Source organism: Vicugna pacos, chromosome 34 (assembly GCF_048564905.1).
Source record: "Vicugna pacos chromosome 34, VicPac4, whole genome shotgun sequence".
In the NCBI taxonomy this organism is placed as follows: domain Eukaryota; kingdom Metazoa; phylum Chordata; class Mammalia; order Artiodactyla; family Camelidae; genus Vicugna; species Vicugna pacos.
In genome coordinates, this window is record NC_133020.1 from 5,552,592 (window position 1) to 5,569,140 (window position 16,549).

Consider the following 16,549-nt stretch of genomic DNA (forward strand, 5'->3'; position numbering starts at 1 on the left):
ATTCTCCTTTCCCCAATTGCATAATTTTCTTTTATTACCTAGAAATTGTTATTTTTTTCTTTTTAGCCTTTGGCTGGAGATTATCTTTGGGCATGAGAAAGTCTTGTTTATTTTACCTAGTTAATTTATATTGTGCAGTTTGTGCTAAGATAGGAGACTAGAAAATGCCAACTAAAGTTGTGCCATTTGGGGAACAAAAAGAAACCCATTTAGCAAAGTTTGGGATAGTGGTGTCTCCCCCCTTGGTTTGACAGTGCTGCTGGCCATGGAAGGGCAGGTGAGATTTTCCTGGTGACACTAATAGGAGAGGGGCTGTATTGCTGGGAATGACAAAGGTGCTACCATTGGATTACATTTCCTCTAGTGTCATTAGAAAAATACTCCTTGAGTACGTCTTCGCGTAAGTCATGTTCATAGCAACAAACGCTTACTTGATGGTTAGTTGTATCTAAGGAACCTGGATCCTACAGGGGAGGGAAATCCCAGTTCCCTCCCTCTCTCTGCCTTGTTTAAACGTTAGTGGAAACTTGGTTGTAACATGTTTTGAGCAACTTTAAAGTTTTATAATTTTTGTTATTTTGGTCGCTTAGAAAATAACATATGAGCAACATTGTCTTCTATTTGACTTTCGAACATGTAGAGAAAGCCCAGTTTATGTATGAAGTAGCCAGAAAAGGATGAAAGTCTCACCAGGATTTGATCATGGTGCAGGATTAAGTATTTATAAAAAATACGTGCAACCTGGCCTTGTCAAGGCTGTTGGTCCTTCCGATGAGACAGGAGTTACCTTGCTGTGTGTAATGGACAGAAACAAAACATTGTATGCTTCGGAGAAGGGACGTTCTAATGAATATTAGGAAAACGTTCACTGGAGAAGTATGGGCGGTGGTGCAATTGATTGTTTAGGGTTGCCTTAGAGCTGTGAATGTTTCCTTTAAACTTCAGCGTGAGCTCTTGTTTAACTTGGGAACTTCTTGTGTTGGTAGCTAAAATAATCTGTTTGCAAAGAAGGTTTTAAGTATCTCTCAGCTTCAGAGAATTTTCACCAGCGGAAATAGTCCTGCCTACTGTTGTAGCTTTCCTTTCATTATATGAAATAAGCCGGATTCTCTCTTTCTCACTCTCATTTCTTTTTATTCCTTCCCTCTTATTTTCATTCATTAAAAAAAAAAGTCTTCTGGTGATGATCATGATAACTTTAAATAGTATCTTTATATCTCTATCTCTAAAGTGACAGCTCTAAATAATGTCTACATTTCCACACTATGAAAAAAATCAGTAAATCAACGTAGAACTTCCATTTTTATGTCCTCTTTCACACTCTGTGTTCTAAATGGTTGCTCGACAGAGCATTGGTTTGTGATGTTATGATTTGTGACATTTATATTCTGTTCTGAAATATGAGATCTCCTGGGTTGATAAAGTTTAAAAATCAGTTTTCAGAGCTTACCATATTATGATGTGTAAATATTTTTCACTGTATATCCATTAGAGACAAAACTGTAGTGCCATGATATTGAAACTTTTCCCATTGGAAGAAAACTTCAAACCATTGACACCTAATGAATCTTCTTTCCTTTGCATCTTGCTTTACTCTCTTCTTCAGGTTTGTGCTCAGTTGTCACTCCCAGTTTATCCCTTCCCACCACCTTTTCCCCCTGGTAACTGTAAGTTTGTTTTCTATGTCTGTGAGTCTGTTTCTGTTTTGTGAATTAGTTTATTTGTGTCTTGTTTTTTTAGATTCCACGTGTAAGTGATATCATATGGTATTTTTTTTTTTCTCTCTCTGGCTTACTTCACTTAGAATGATGATCTCCGGGTCAATCCATGTTGCTGCAAATGGCATTATTTTATTATTTTTTATGGCTGAGTAGTATTCCGTTGTATAAATATACAACTTTTTAACCAGTCATCTGTCGATGGACATTTAGGTTGCTTCCAGGTCTTGGGTATTATAAATAGTGTTGCTATGCACATTGGAGTACATGTATCTTTTTGAATTTGTATCTTTTTTTTTAATAATTTTTTTATTGATTTATAATCATTTTACAATGTTGTGTCAAATTCCAGTGTTCAGCACAATTTTTCAGTCATTCATGGACATATACACACTCATTGTCACATTGTTTTCTCTGTGAGTTATCATAACTTTTTGTGTATATTTCCCTGTGCTATACAGTGTAATCTTGTTTATCTATTCTACAATTTTGAAATCCCAGTCTATCCCTTCCCACCCTCCACCCCCCTGGTAACCACAAGTCTGTATTCTCTGTCCATGAGTCTATTTCTGTCCTGTATTTATGCTTTGCTTTTGTTTGTTTGTTTGTTTTTGTTTTTGTTTTTTAGATTCCACATATGAGTGATCTCATATGGTCTTTTTCTTTCTCTTTCTGGCTTACTTCACTTAGAATGACATTCTCCAGTGTGGAGATTCCTCAAAAGACTAGGAGTAGACTTACCATATGACCCAGGAATCCCACTCCTGGGATTGTATCCAGAAGGAAATTTGTATCTTTTTTAATTAGAGGTCCTTCCAGATACATGCCCTGGAGTTGGATTGTTGGTAAGCCTATTTTCAGTTTTTTAAGGGATCTTCCATAAAGGCTGTACCAAACTACATTCCTACCAACAACATAGGAGGGTTCCCGTTTCTTCACTCCCTCTCTGGCATTTATCGTTTGTGGACTTTTGAATGATGGCCATTCTGACTGGTGTGAGGAGGTACCTTGTCGTAGTTTTGACTTATATTTCTCTGATAATTAGCTGTATCGAGCATTTTTTCATGTCTATTGGCCATTCGTATGTCTTCATTGGAGAATTGCTTGTTTAGGTCTTCTGCCCACTTTTGGATTGGGTTGTTTGTTTTTTTTTTGTTATTAAGTTGTATGAGCTGTTTATATAGTTTGGAAATTAAGCGTTTGTCAGTCGTATGACTTGCAAATATTTTCTCCTATTCTGAAGGTGGTTGTTTTCTTTTGTTTATGGTTTCCTTTACTGTGCAAAACCTAATAGTTTCATTAGGCCCCATTTGTTTAGTTTTGCTTTTGTTTCCATTGCCTGGGTAACTGCCCTAGGAGCACATTGCTAAAATTTATGTCAGAAAATGTTTTGCCCATATTTTCTTCTAGGAGGTTTATCGTGTCTTGTCTCATGTTTAAGTCTTTGGCCCATTTTGCGTTTATTTTTGTGTACGGTGTGAGGGAGTGTTCTAGCTTCACTGATTTACACATGGCTGTCCCAGCGTGGTCTTTATTCCTGTCCTTTTCTTTTTCGCAATATGAAATGTTTCACGTTCTGAAATGTTTATTTGTACAATCATATTTTAATTTCCGGGATTTCTTTCTCTCTTTTTTTTTTTTGATTCTCTAATTTTTTGGAGGCAGTATGTACTCAAATTTTCTGAGGACAATGATTAGAATTATTTAAATATTTTTGGCTCTTCCTTGGATCATCTCTGTTCTCGCTGGGGCCAGTTATTCGTAATGCTCTTGGTTTTTTCCTGTGATTCTTGGTGGAATGTCCTAAAGGTCTGTAATGACTGGCCTGGGTCTCCACGGCAGTTTTAAGGATCTGTTTCTCTACTAACATTCCCCTGTAAATGACGGGGCTGACCCTGAGTTCTGGGTGAGGGGCTGAATAAATGATACACAGGCTGTCTCTGAAGTGTGTGTGTGTGTGTGTGTGTGTGAAGCAGGGGACAAGCTAGGAATACTAACAAGTGTTAAAAGAAGGAGGGCTTTCCTCAGGGGTCGGAATCCTTTGTGTACTTTTCTCTCTTTGCTGGAACTGCCTCTTCTCTCCCTGCTTTTCTGCTCCTTTGATGAAGCACTTTGGAGTTCCTTAAAGCTCTCTTCTGCCTCTCTGTCAAATCCTAGCCCCTTCATTTGGCATCCTCCCCAGGCAGGTATTCCTCTTTCTTGAGAGAACATTTCTGCATTTCTCTAACTTCATCCTCTGGGTAAAAGCCTCGGCTGCCAGCCGCTCTGTTTATGCCAGTCCGAGGGAGGCGGGCCTTCCCTTCCCAACTATTCGGATGCTGTTCTTTGCTGAGTTGCCAGATGACTCCGCCATCCCCTGCTGCCACTCGTTGTGTTGCTTGGCTGGGAAGCCTGTTCTAACGCTCATCTCTTGGAGAGCAGTTTCTTCTTTCTTTGATGGACGAATTGAATCCCGCCTTCATTCTGCTTGCGAAAATGCCTCTACTTTCTGTTTTCCTTATGGCAGGCATTCTCATTTTCTGTGTTGTGATACAAGTCTGGTAAAATAGAAATTTCAGTGAATCTTGGGAAGAAGGACATGTACTGTGTACTGTCTTCCAAGGCAGATTTTTTCATACTTTTCAGTTTTTTATTTCTTCCCCCAGATGTTTTACCACATGCAGTTTTGTGCATCTGTGCTTGTGTGTATACAAACACGTACACACACATTATATTAATAAAATGGAGTGGCAGGATTTTATCACGTGTTTTCTGTCTGCTTTTAAATTTTCCTTTGCATCTAGGAAGGCACACATTTACATGGTTGTCACACAGTGTGTTTCCATACTGGTGTTGCATAAAGTGCATTTCAAACATTAATCATCAAGAAATCAAATAAGTTCTTGACTGTTTAACGAGCTCACTTTGATAATTGGTCTTAAGAACTGAAGTACTTTCAAGTTAAAAGCTTTTACAGTCATATAAAATAATTTAATGGCAGAATTCACACGTTTGATATTTTTGTTTTTTCTTCCAGTTTTGTTGCGCTATCGTTGACATATAACGTAGTCATTGATATCTGTGTATACTGTGAAATGATTACCACAATAAGTTTAGGTAATGACCAACATCTTGCGTAGTTACAGTTTTTTTTTTCTTGTGATGAGAACTTTAAAGATCTAGTAACTTTCTCTCTTAGTAACTTTCAGATGTCCAATACAGTATTGCTGACTAGAGTCACCATGCCTTACGGTATATCCCAGAACTTATTTATCTTACTTTTGTCTTTTTTCATTTGTTCTATTTTTATAAAAGTATTTTGACAATGTGCAAGAAGCTTTAGTCAAATTGGGAGGAAAATATTTAAAATCTTTTTTTTTTTTCAGCAAAGAATCGTGGGATTGCCATTCCAGTGGACTTGGACGGCCAAGTTAATACTCTTTTTATGAAGAGTCATTCAAATATGGTGCAGCGGGCTGCCATGGGTTGGAGACTCTCAGCTCGCTCTGGACCACGCTTTAAGGAAGCTCTTGGAGGGCCTTCTTGGGACTATAGAAATATTATTGAAAAGTTACAGGTACAGTGAGAACATGAAATGACATTAATACTTTTAAATTATAACTTTTAACATATATAGTATATATAAATAAAACATGATCTAAAAATATCAAATTCTAGTTGGAGACCAGGCTTTACTTGATAATTTCCTACCAACACCACCCCTTTTAAAAGCATAGCATGTAGTAGTTGTAAGTTATTTTTAGTGAGTATGTGTTATTGAATGTGCTTTGGTAGCAGGGTAATGGGTCTTAATATCAAAATAATAACTATAATACAGTTGGTGAAATAATTCGCTATGTAGACTCTTGTAAGGAACATTCACAGCCTTGCTTCAATTTATCTCTGCGTATCCTTTTATGCTCCTTTGGTGGGAATGGGGTAAGCACCTTCACTCCCAAATTATTTGCAGAGTATCCCACTCCTGTTTTTGGCCTGGACTTTCCCGGACACTGAGTAAAGAGAGACATTGTGTTAATCTGCTCGGACTGCCATCACAAAATACCACAGACTGGGTGGCTTAACCAACAGAAGTTTATTTTCTCACAGTTCTGGGGCTAAAAATGCAAGATCAAGGTGTTGGCAGGTTTGTTTTCTTCTGAGGCCTCTCTCCGCGGCTTGCTCACGGCCTGCTTGTCACCGTGTCCTCATGTGGTCTCTCCTCTGTGCACGTACATGTCTGAGACTTAATCTCTTCTTATAGGAACACTGGTCATGTTGGACTGGAGCCCACCGATGTGAATTCATGTTACCTAAATCACCTCTTTAAAGACCCTGATTCTGAATACAGTCACATTCTAAAGTACCAGGGTTAGGACCCGATCATATGAGTTTTAAGGGGGACATAATTCATCTCCCCACCCATATAATTAGTGGAGGATTTCATGGAATGAACTGGAATATGGTTTGAGGAAGGTTTTTGGCTTGGAGAATGGTCAAGACATTAACTGGAATAAATATTGTGAGAGGTAACGTGTAGATTAATTGGTGAAGGTTCAGAGATTTGATAGATGAGCGCTCTATGTTATTAAAAAGACAAGGTAGAATCAGTATGAAAACGTGAAGGCCATAAGCCAGTAAAGTTTTGGAGGGAAATATAATTATAAGTGAGCAAGCAGTTGTTGGTTTGCAGGATAGAAATATCAGGAAGAGACTAGTGGAAGGCGGATTAATAAGGAATTATGAAAGATCTCAGCCAGGTGGTGGTAGGAATGAAATGAGGAAGCAGGTGCTGCACACAGTAATGAAGGCAAGGTCAATGGCCTTGGTGGCTCTGGGATGGAGACAGAGAGAAGGCATGGGGTCCTCTAAGAGGCACTGATGATGGGAGACTGGGTGGTGTTATAGATGTTTCATTGTAAGAGGGAAGGAGAGAATCCAGTAGAAGGTTGTTGGCTCTGGTCATAGAAAATACACTGATCAGGCCTATAGGCTATGGAATGTATTGGAAGTTAAGCCTGTATTTGGAGCTAATCGGTGGAGTGAGGATAGTGGGTGGCGTTGCTAAAAGTGAGGGTACAGTGATGGGAAAACAAAGAACATTTTTTGAGGCTGGAAGTGGCAGAATGGCCAGATAAAAGGAGAAAAAAAGGCCAGGTCAGAAAGGAGGGGAGTCAGGTTCATGAGGGCCGGAGGACTAGACATTTCAGGGAGAGACAGAGATGTGAGTGTCAGCCAGCACAGAGCGGGCGTGCTTCACACTTACTTCAGCACAGCCATTGGCAAACGTTGGCAAACACTGGATAAAGATACGTTTGGTGAAAACTCTACATCAGCCACTGCCCTAAGTGCTGGAGATAGAGCTATGTATGCCCTCATGGAACATGCATCCTAACCATTAAATAAATGATACAGTGTTAAATAATTAAAAGTGCTATCAGTAAAGTAAATCAGGGTAACAACATGGTGAAGAATGACCGGGAGAGTAATCCTGTGGTGAGGGAGCTCCTCTCTGCTGAGCATACATTGAGATGAGACCTGAATAATGAAGAGGAATCATCTATTCAAAGATATGAGGACAGTTTTATAGGGAGGGAAGAGTAAACGCGAAGGTGCTTAGGCAGGAACAAGGTTGAGGGGTTGAGGAAGCCCACCGGGGCACGAGTGAGTGAAGGAAGAGAGTATTATGAAATAAGGAGCAAAATCATCTAGAGACTCACATGGAGAAGCATTCGGATTTATTCTGTGATGGAAAATCATTGGAGGTTTTCAACAGAGTATAGGCATGACTTGATTTACCTTTAAAAGAAAAAAAAAACACTGTGGATTTCGAGTGATGAATAGACTCCAGGATCCAGACATGGAAACAGTAAGTTAGGTAGCTGTTACATTAATTCAAGCAAAAGCTGATGGCTTGGCTTGAGGGCGTAGCAATAGCAATGAAGATAAGTAGATGGATTTTGGATATAGTTGGTTGTGGGGCCAGTGGAACTTGGTGGATGAGTGGTTAGGTGTAGGGTGGTGGAAAGAGGAATCAAGGATGAGCCTTGGGTATGAGACGATCGGATTGTTTGCTAAGATGAGGGAGGATGGGAGAGTTCTGTATGGAGAATGTTCAGTGTCAGATGCCTAGGTCGTCATCTCTGTGAATATGTCAAATGGGCTGCTGGACATATGCGTCTGGAGTGGTTTGAAAAGATGTCCATGCAGGAAATACAAATGTGGGAGTTTTCAGCATTTATGATATTAGAACCATGGAAATGAATGGATTCTCTCACGTCAAAGTGTAGATACAGAAGAGAAAGGACCAGGAGCTGCCAGGAGTTGGCAAAGAATGGTCAGGACAATAGGTGGAAAATAAGGAAAGTGTGGTATTACCGAAGGCAAGAGTAGAAAGTGTTTGACAGGGTAGGACTAAGTGCGTAAAATGCTTAGTGGTGGGTGGGTAAGCTGAGGACAGAAAAGTAACCACTGAATTTGACCACAGGGTGATGATTGCAGCTTCCTGGTACTCAGTAATGATAATGACTAACATTTATTAAGGAATAATAAGTGGTCAGTACGCGGTAGAGGCTGTTTTGTGTATTTACTTTTAATCCTCACAGCAAACCCATATAATTGCTAGGATCATTATTCTGAGTTTTCATGTGGAGAAATAACGAGTTAGAGAGATTACATAGTTGGTCCATGATCAAAATAGGAGATGAAGACAGAGTTCACATCATAGAAGCCTGGGCACAATTTGTTCAGTAAATGAAATGACGAAGGAAGGTAACCTGAAAGACAGGTACATTTTAGTGACATTTTATTAAATGTGGTCATGTCTGGTAAGCATATTCTCTCCCCACATTTATGTAATATCTAGTGTCCCAGTTATGTTATTTCCTCCCTGGTGATCTTTTTCAGCCGTCATGAGGGATTTCTCAGAAAGCTTATTTGGACTAATTGAAGTAGAAATGATCACTTTTGCTAAAAGGGGAGGAAAGAGTTAAACAAGAGTTAAGTCCTGAAATCTAACTGTAAGAAATCAAGAGACAACCAGGAAGAAAATAACATAAAAACGTGTGTTACTATAGTTGAGAGTAGCAATAAGCAATTAGCAATCGGTTTTCTGCTTAACAAAATATGCTGCAGCTACGGGTGAATGAAGTATTGCTTCATGTGAGATTTTTTTTTTTTTTGGTTTGTTTTCTAACTTAGTTATTTTAAAAACAAAACAGGGATGCTTTAATCATTGAAGAATGTTCAGTAAATTATCACTGCTTGCAGTCCATTTGAGAAACATGTCAGTTAGATGCTTTCGGCTGTAATTAATACAATATTCAACTAAAAGTGGCTTAAGCAATTAAAAAAAAATTCTTTCACGTAGCAACGATTCCAGACGTGGGGCTCTTCATGAGGTGTTTAAGTCAGTGCTTGGTAGGTCAAGGGCCCTAACACCATTGGTCTGTTGACTTTCAGCTTAAGACTGGTCTCCAAAGGTCAGATGAGAGCTGCCTTGTGTTTTGAATTTCCACACTCTCAAGTTGTCATAGGAGCCACAGGTAGTTGCTAAAGGATGGCCCCTTTTTCCCCCAACACACCCTCATATGCTCCGCAGACTTCACCTGATGTCTTACTGGCCAGGACTGTGTCATGTAGTCATATCTAATGAGTCACTGGCAGGGAATGTGGAATGACCCTGCCTGGCTTCAAGTAACCAGTCTTGACTCTAACCCTGAGAATGTTGCTGCTTGACTGAGAATTAGCGTGGAGATTCTGTTGGCAAGGAAGAAGATGAGAAAGGCTATTGGGTCGGCGATCAGTGGTGTCCATCAAAAAATGGAATTTGAAATACAATTAAATATCATTGAACCCTTGTGCAGGACTAATTGTGCTCCAAAGAATGTATCAAGGAATTTTCCCATTGAAAAAAATGATTAGTTCCAGATGACCAATGACACACATGAAATCTTTTTCAGCTGTTCCCTGAGCCTACCCCAATTCCAGTTGGATGAATACTGGTAGTGTCTCTATTACAATCCTAGACAATGCAGGGCTTGTAACAGTGGCTTTACAGACTTTTCATCTTGTCTGTATATCCTTAGGAATCACATGGCTATCCACCCCTCCCTTATTGTGTAAATGAAAAAGGAGACCCAGGCAGTAGTCATACAGAAAGCCAGCCTGTACTTAAAGCACAGACATCCAGTGCCGTGGGAAGTAGGGCACACCTTCTCTGAAATTTCCATGTCTTAATTCTGGTTAGTGCACTTAGTCTTGTCATATCATCAGAGGATGAAATCTGAGTTAGGTCCTCACGTGGACTCCCTTTCTTGTTGCTTTATTCCTCAGGATGTGGTGGCCTCCTTGGAGCAGCAGTTCAGCCCAATGATGCAGGCTGAATTCTCAGTGTTGGTTGACGTGCTGTACAGTCCAGAACTGCTGTTTCCCGAGGGGAGCGACGCAAGAATAAGATGCGGTGCTTTCATGTCCAAGTAAGTGGGTAGAGCTGAGATTCTGCCAGTTCCACCGCACTGGGCAGTCCTCTGACATCTCCGCCTCTCACTCTGCCGGTGCGTAAGGACAGTCCACAGATCATGTGAGAGGTATCAAATCCCCATAGTAAAATATACTTCCAAAATGACCAGTCTGATTCAATGGAAATTTCATTTTGGTGAAGTTCAAGTTACCGTATTTTACCAAAATTTACAGAAGATGACGTGTCGCCATTGGGCACACCACATGAAAGGATAGATTGGTTCTGATTCCTTTCTGTAACTGTGATGGGACCTCTAAAACGATTCCTGATTAAAATCACTGATTTTCATTAACATACAGAGGAAGGAAAGGGAGCTCGCATTTATGGAAGTCTTAACGTGTGTGTTTCTGTCCTACGTGTGTTTACTTGTGTTATCTCGTCTGCACGAATGCTCTGAGAGATTGAGCGGCCAGCCTCATGGTAGAGATGAAAGCTGAGGCTCGGGCATGTTCGGGGAAGAGCTGCGAAGTCTCTGCCCGGCACTCGGCCACGCTGCCTCGACGATGCCCCCCCGCGGCCCTTCCTTTGCGTGTGTCCCTCAGCACCTTTGTGGTGCTGTCAGGTCTGCTGCAGCTGACATGTTTATCCGAGAATATCTTCATATTCGTGGTAAATGAACGCTTCTCAAGGAAGCAGAGGCAGGTGTGAGAAGAAGTGTAACTAGCCCCAGAAAGGAAAGACATGTCTTAACGCTGAGGACGTGCCACTGAGTGATGTGTGCGGGTCATCACAGCCGGACTCAAGGTGGCCAGGCGGAGCTGCTTGGTCTTCTTGAAGAGAGTGTCTGGATGGAGAGTCGGAGGAGGCGGCCAAACCCCCTTGATGATTTTCCATCACAGCCTGTTCCTGTGTGGTTGAAACGGACATGGATGGAATGGTCTCCAAACCTCCTCTACTGATTGTGACATACTGAGGCAGAAATGGAAGGACTGGGGGACACAGAAGTGTTCCTTTCTTTTACCAGTTAGAGCTGGGATCTGGGGAGAGAAAACAAGGTATAGAATGAGGAGAACTGTCTACAGGGATCATGTTGAAGAATAGGTGGAGTTTCTGTATTATGGCCTGAATCAAGGATTCTGGGCTCTCAGTCACTGTATCTTAAGGGGCCTGGGGAGAATGAGTTTGTCAGGACACTTACCAGTCTTCTAATAAGAAGTTTTAAATGAAGAGGTCCAGAGTGTCTATAAAACTGATGATTGTGGAAACTGTTGACAAAAAGTAAGTAGACGTATTGCCTAGTATAAAAATAGGGTCTTTGTACACAGATGGCTAATAAGCACATGAAAAGATGCTCAGTAACAATAATTATTAGAGAAATGTAAATCAAAACTACCATGAGATATCACTGATCAGAATGGCCATCATTAAAAAGTCTACAAATAATAAATGCTGGAGAGGATTGAGAGAAAAGGGAACCCACCTACACTGTAGGTGGGAATGTAAATTGTTGCAGCTACTATGGAAAACAGTATGGAGATTCCTTAAAAAACTAAAAATAGAGTTATCCTGTGATCCAGCAATCCCACTCCTGAGCATATATCCGGAAAAAAATCTAATTCAAAGAGATACATGCACCCCAATGTTTGTAGCAGCCCTATTTACAGTAGCTAAGACATGGAAGCAGCCTAAATGTCCATTGACAGATGAATGGATAAAGATACAGTATATATACACAATGGAATATTACTCAGCCATAAAAAGAATGAAATAATGCCATATGCAGCAACATGGATGGACCTAGAGATTATCATACTAAGTGAAGTCAGACAGAGAAAGACAAATATCATATGATATCACTTGTATGTGGGATCTAAAATATGCAAAGAAACTTACTTACAAAACAGAGATAGGCTCACAGACATAGAAAACAAACTTACGGTTACCAAAGAGGAAAAGGGTTGGGGGAGGGATAAATTAGGACTTTGGGATTAGCAGATACAAACTACTATATATAAAATAGATAAATAACAAGGTCCTACTGTATAACACAGGGAATGCTCAATATCTGTATTCAATATCTTGTAATAAACTATAATGCAAAAAATGAAAAAGGATAGATATAGATATATACATATATATATAAAATTGAATCATTTACTGTATTCCAGAAACTAACAAATCATTGTAAATCAACTATACTTCAATAAAATAAATACATAAATATAAATAAATAAATAAATAGGTAAATAGGTATTTGAAAAATACACTTCACCTCCTATGAATCTGTATCAGTATGTAGAATGTGGGTTACAAAGTGGGTTGTAAACCTGAGAACTTTAAAACTCTAGGATATTAATATGATGCTAGAGCTACATCCCAGAGACTTAGTGTAGACAAGTGGTTCGCAAACTCTGGCCCACAGGCCATTGATCATTTTTGCAAATAAAGTTTTATTGAAACACAGCCACACACATTCATGTACATACCATCATCTGTGGCTGCTTTCATACTATTATAGCAGAACCGACCAGTTGGCTAGTCTGCGTGGCCTACTGCCCCTAAGCTGTTTACTATTTAGCCCTTTAGAAAAAAAATTTGCTGATCCAGTGTCAAGAATTAGAATGTCAATACAGTAACAATTGACTGCACATGGCTACTTAAATTAATTACAATAAAAATAAAATAGTTAGTTCCTTAGTCATATTTGCCACATTTTAAGTGTTCAATTGCCATATGTAACTAGTGGCCAACAAGTAAGAGCACAGATACACACATTCCAGTTACCTCAAAAAAAATTCTGTTGGACAGCGCTGGTCTAGATCTTAAAGATGTAAGTCTTTAAGAAGGTGATATAAAGTAACTCAGAATATCAAGAAATGACCTGTGCTGAAGGTGAAGCAAGTCTGTTGCAACATTTGGTAAATTCAAAGGAGAGAAGCTGAGCGATGTGATAATGGGAATGTATTATAGCTCCTGAAGTCAGGTGGAGGGAAAGGACGTCACACGCTCATTAGCGGCTAGAGGAGATTTTTGTGCTGTTGAGTATTTGTGACTGTAGTGTGGCCAGAGGCTCCGGGATGTCTCCTTACTTACTCCTTCCTCAATTCTGGGAAGAACCCCGAGCTTTATTTGCAAAGATGCATAATAAAATTAGAATCCAGTGTCATTAATTACTATGCAAGGGACCTTGTGTTACTGTGCCAAGCTCTCTTGTAGAGCTTGATTGGACAATGTAGCTTAGATTTAAGGCTTTAAGTGGGGCTTCTGACTTCCTCACATGAATTTAATTCTTGCAACTTGTCTCAGATAGGTCTGCGGGAGGATGTAAGGACTAAACCCCAGGAAAGGACCAGATTTCCCATTAGTCACATAGAGTAAAGAGGGAAGGAAATAGGTCAGTGTGGGTGTTGGATTTTAAGGTAGCTGGTTACAGTTTATTCAAATCAGCACTTACGCCTCCCTTATGATGAAGAATCTCAGTGTTTCCCAAACTGTGGGATGTGCCTTAACGGAGAAGAGGCAACCGTTAATTAAAAAAAAAAAAGAATTGGGAAAGAATATAAAATATCAGAGTGCATCTCATATAGTAAAGGTAACTTTTGCCTTAGTTTTACAGATACACTTACATACATGTATCTGTATGGTGGGGTGTTTGGTGAAACTTATTTTTCACTTAGATCATGGAAAAAAATACTTGAAAGCCACCTGACCTGACTCAACCAAACATTATTTGATAGATAAATACCTTGCATAAATCCCTAGCAAGGGGTCATTCATTCCCATTGATATTTTCAAATGGTTACTGAATTAAATATTTTATCTAAAGAAGAGTTAAAGAAAATGGAAACAGCCTAAGAAGGGTAAAAAAATTTAAAGAAATTTACAGTGCCCACCAAATGATTTTCCTATAAAGACTGTCTTGTGAAAGGACAAACCAAACAGCAGAAGTCTTAGAGAGGCAGGTCTTTTCCTTGTGAAGAGAACTTTAGAAAAATTATTCCGTTAGCAGTTATTCTGTTAATAAGCCAACTGGATCCCACCGCATGGACATATAGAACCCTGCCCAGATACAACATATCTAAAAGGAAAGTCACTGTTCCTTCGTGGTGTGCTACTTCTTCAGGAGGAAATGGGTGTCATTGAAAAGTACCCTCATCCATCTGCTGACCCAGCTCATAAATTTCGGGCGTCTGTGATCTGCCCTTTCTCCTCTTCGCCCAGTTTCTGCATATCATTGTTTGCGAAGTCTTGGCCACTTTAGTTCTGTATTGCTTCTCATATTCTTACCCCGTCACATGCCTTGTTCTTCTCTTGGCTTGTCCTCACTCTTCCAGGTCATCTTTCTCACTGCCGTCTAAGGTATCTTTCTCATAGGTGGGCAGAGTCATTTAGGTCCTTTAAAACAGTGCTTCCCTATTTTCTGTGGCGTAATTCCAGACTCACACCCGGTTCCTTCTTTTCAGACTGCATCTCTAACACGCTCCTCTTCCATGTCTTTAAATGTCAGGTAGTGGTTGGAGTACTTATTTCCCGGACATGCCGTCGGCTTTCTTGCCTCTGCCCTTTGTTCATTCCCTTTGCAAGGATGCCTCCTCACGCTGCTCTTCCCTGCCAGGTGGAATCTTCATAGTGAAATGTTACCTTGTCGCTGAAACTTTCTCTGATCAGCCCTAGGCGGCTCCCCCAGCAGAATGTAGTAATTTCTTTGTCTAGTTTTCAGCGTTTGCCACCGCCTCTGTTACAGCACTTACCATACCATGTAAGAGGAGGCTGTGTACAACCTCATGTGTGTGTCAGGACTCTGCATCGGTGCATTGTCCTGCCTCCACCGAGCGGTGCTTCAGAATTCTGGCTCTGAAGTCAGATGGACCTGGGTTCCTTGCCAGATCTCACCACTTAATAATTGTGTAACCAGAGTCAAGTTACTTTATCTCTTTGGGCCTCTTTTCTCATTAGCGAACTTGGCCTGATAACAGAACCCATTACATCGGCTTGTGGTGAGGATGCTGGGGGGAATCCATGGAAGTCCTCATACCTCACCTGGCACCTGACAAGCTCTGACTAGCCACTGTCTAGTGAAAGCTCACTTTTCCTCCAGGCTGTGTCCCACAGGACTCCCTTTATGTCACTGAAATCAGATCACTCCATTATATCCTCCATTGTTTTGTTTTTCTAGGAGGATGTATCTCATAGGGTCATTTTGAGAATCAGCTTTTTAACAGCATGAGCTGTATGTGCCAAGCTGCAAATTTCGATGATGAACCTCTCAGTTGTTTCTGAGTTCTTGGGGATGTTTTGTAACTGCGATCCTCAAACTTTTCTCCTGACAGAATACTAGTACAGAGGTCGCCACTGTATAGAGTTTTTGCCCAAATTATAGCAAAAATAGTAAATGGATAGACTGTCTTGTTACTTTTTTTTTTTGCTTCTAATCACAAAAATTGCCTGTTTCTACCACGCTCTAACAGTGAAAAATAGCAATTATTATTATCAGAAATTGGGAAGCAGCCCATTAATGCTAAAGTTCCAGCGTTGTATGCTGCTGCCATATAATGAATGTGATATAGTACATAGAAAATAATGTACTATAACATACTGTAATGAAATGTAACACACTGCAAATATTCGTACTTCTCTACTAGTAAAGTCATTTTAGTTCACGTGATAAGATTGAAGAGAATCAGTGTTTCACTGTTTTTCAAAGAGTATTGTGTTCCACTTAAAGTGTGCTCCCTGAATAAATTAGAGAAGCACTGAGGCATGCTGAGTATAAAACAAAGGTTTTATGATTCCAACTTTATAAGCTGAAGTATAATTTTAACACTTTGAAAACATGTATCTGGTTTGTTTTGTATTCTCAAATAATATTGTGATTTTTTCCCCCATAGTATATGATGTTATGTTAGTACATAGCTTGAAAAGAAGTCACTATCTTATTAAGGTTTAATCTTTTGTTTTAAGGTTGATTAATCATACAAAGAAGCTGATGGAGAAAGAAGAAAAATTGTGCATTAAAATTCTTCAGACTTTACGAGAAATGCTAGAGAAGAAAGACAGCTTTGTGGAAGAGGTATTTAAAATTTTTTCTTAGTATTTGCAAGTAAAATAGAATTTTTAGAACATTATAATGAATGAATTACACTAGGCTATTGCATGATTACCAAGTACATATTAATGGTGTGTGTACTTAGACGGATTAGATCGTTTGAGTTTTATGATATCCATTCATCTTTTGTGTCTGCTTTGAGAAGCAACTAAGACTAGAACGGCCCAAGTATTTGGTTTATTTGTTTTATTATATTTTGTCTTGAGTATATATTTTTCTCATATAGCTTCAGTGGACCCAATGATCTTTTCTGACAATGAGCAACTGAGATGCATTATTAAGATTTTG

General features: G+C 39.6%; 1 protein-coding gene across 2 annotated transcripts in view; it reads left to right on the forward strand.

Annotated features, from left to right (window-relative positions):
- The window catches only part of ITPR2 (inositol 1,4,5-trisphosphate receptor type 2), a 419,753-nt gene that overhangs the window by 210,360 nt on the left and 192,844 nt on the right, over positions 1 to 16,549 (forward strand). For both annotated transcript variants that reach the window (XM_072954773.1, XM_072954774.1), the window contains 3 exons: positions 5,084 to 5,274; positions 10,029 to 10,171; positions 16,117 to 16,225. In XM_072954773.1, coding sequence (XP_072810874.1) covers positions 5,084 to 5,274; positions 10,029 to 10,171; positions 16,117 to 16,225 — 443 coding nt within the window. The remainder of the gene's footprint in view (positions 1 to 5,083; positions 5,275 to 10,028; positions 10,172 to 16,116; positions 16,226 to 16,549) is intronic.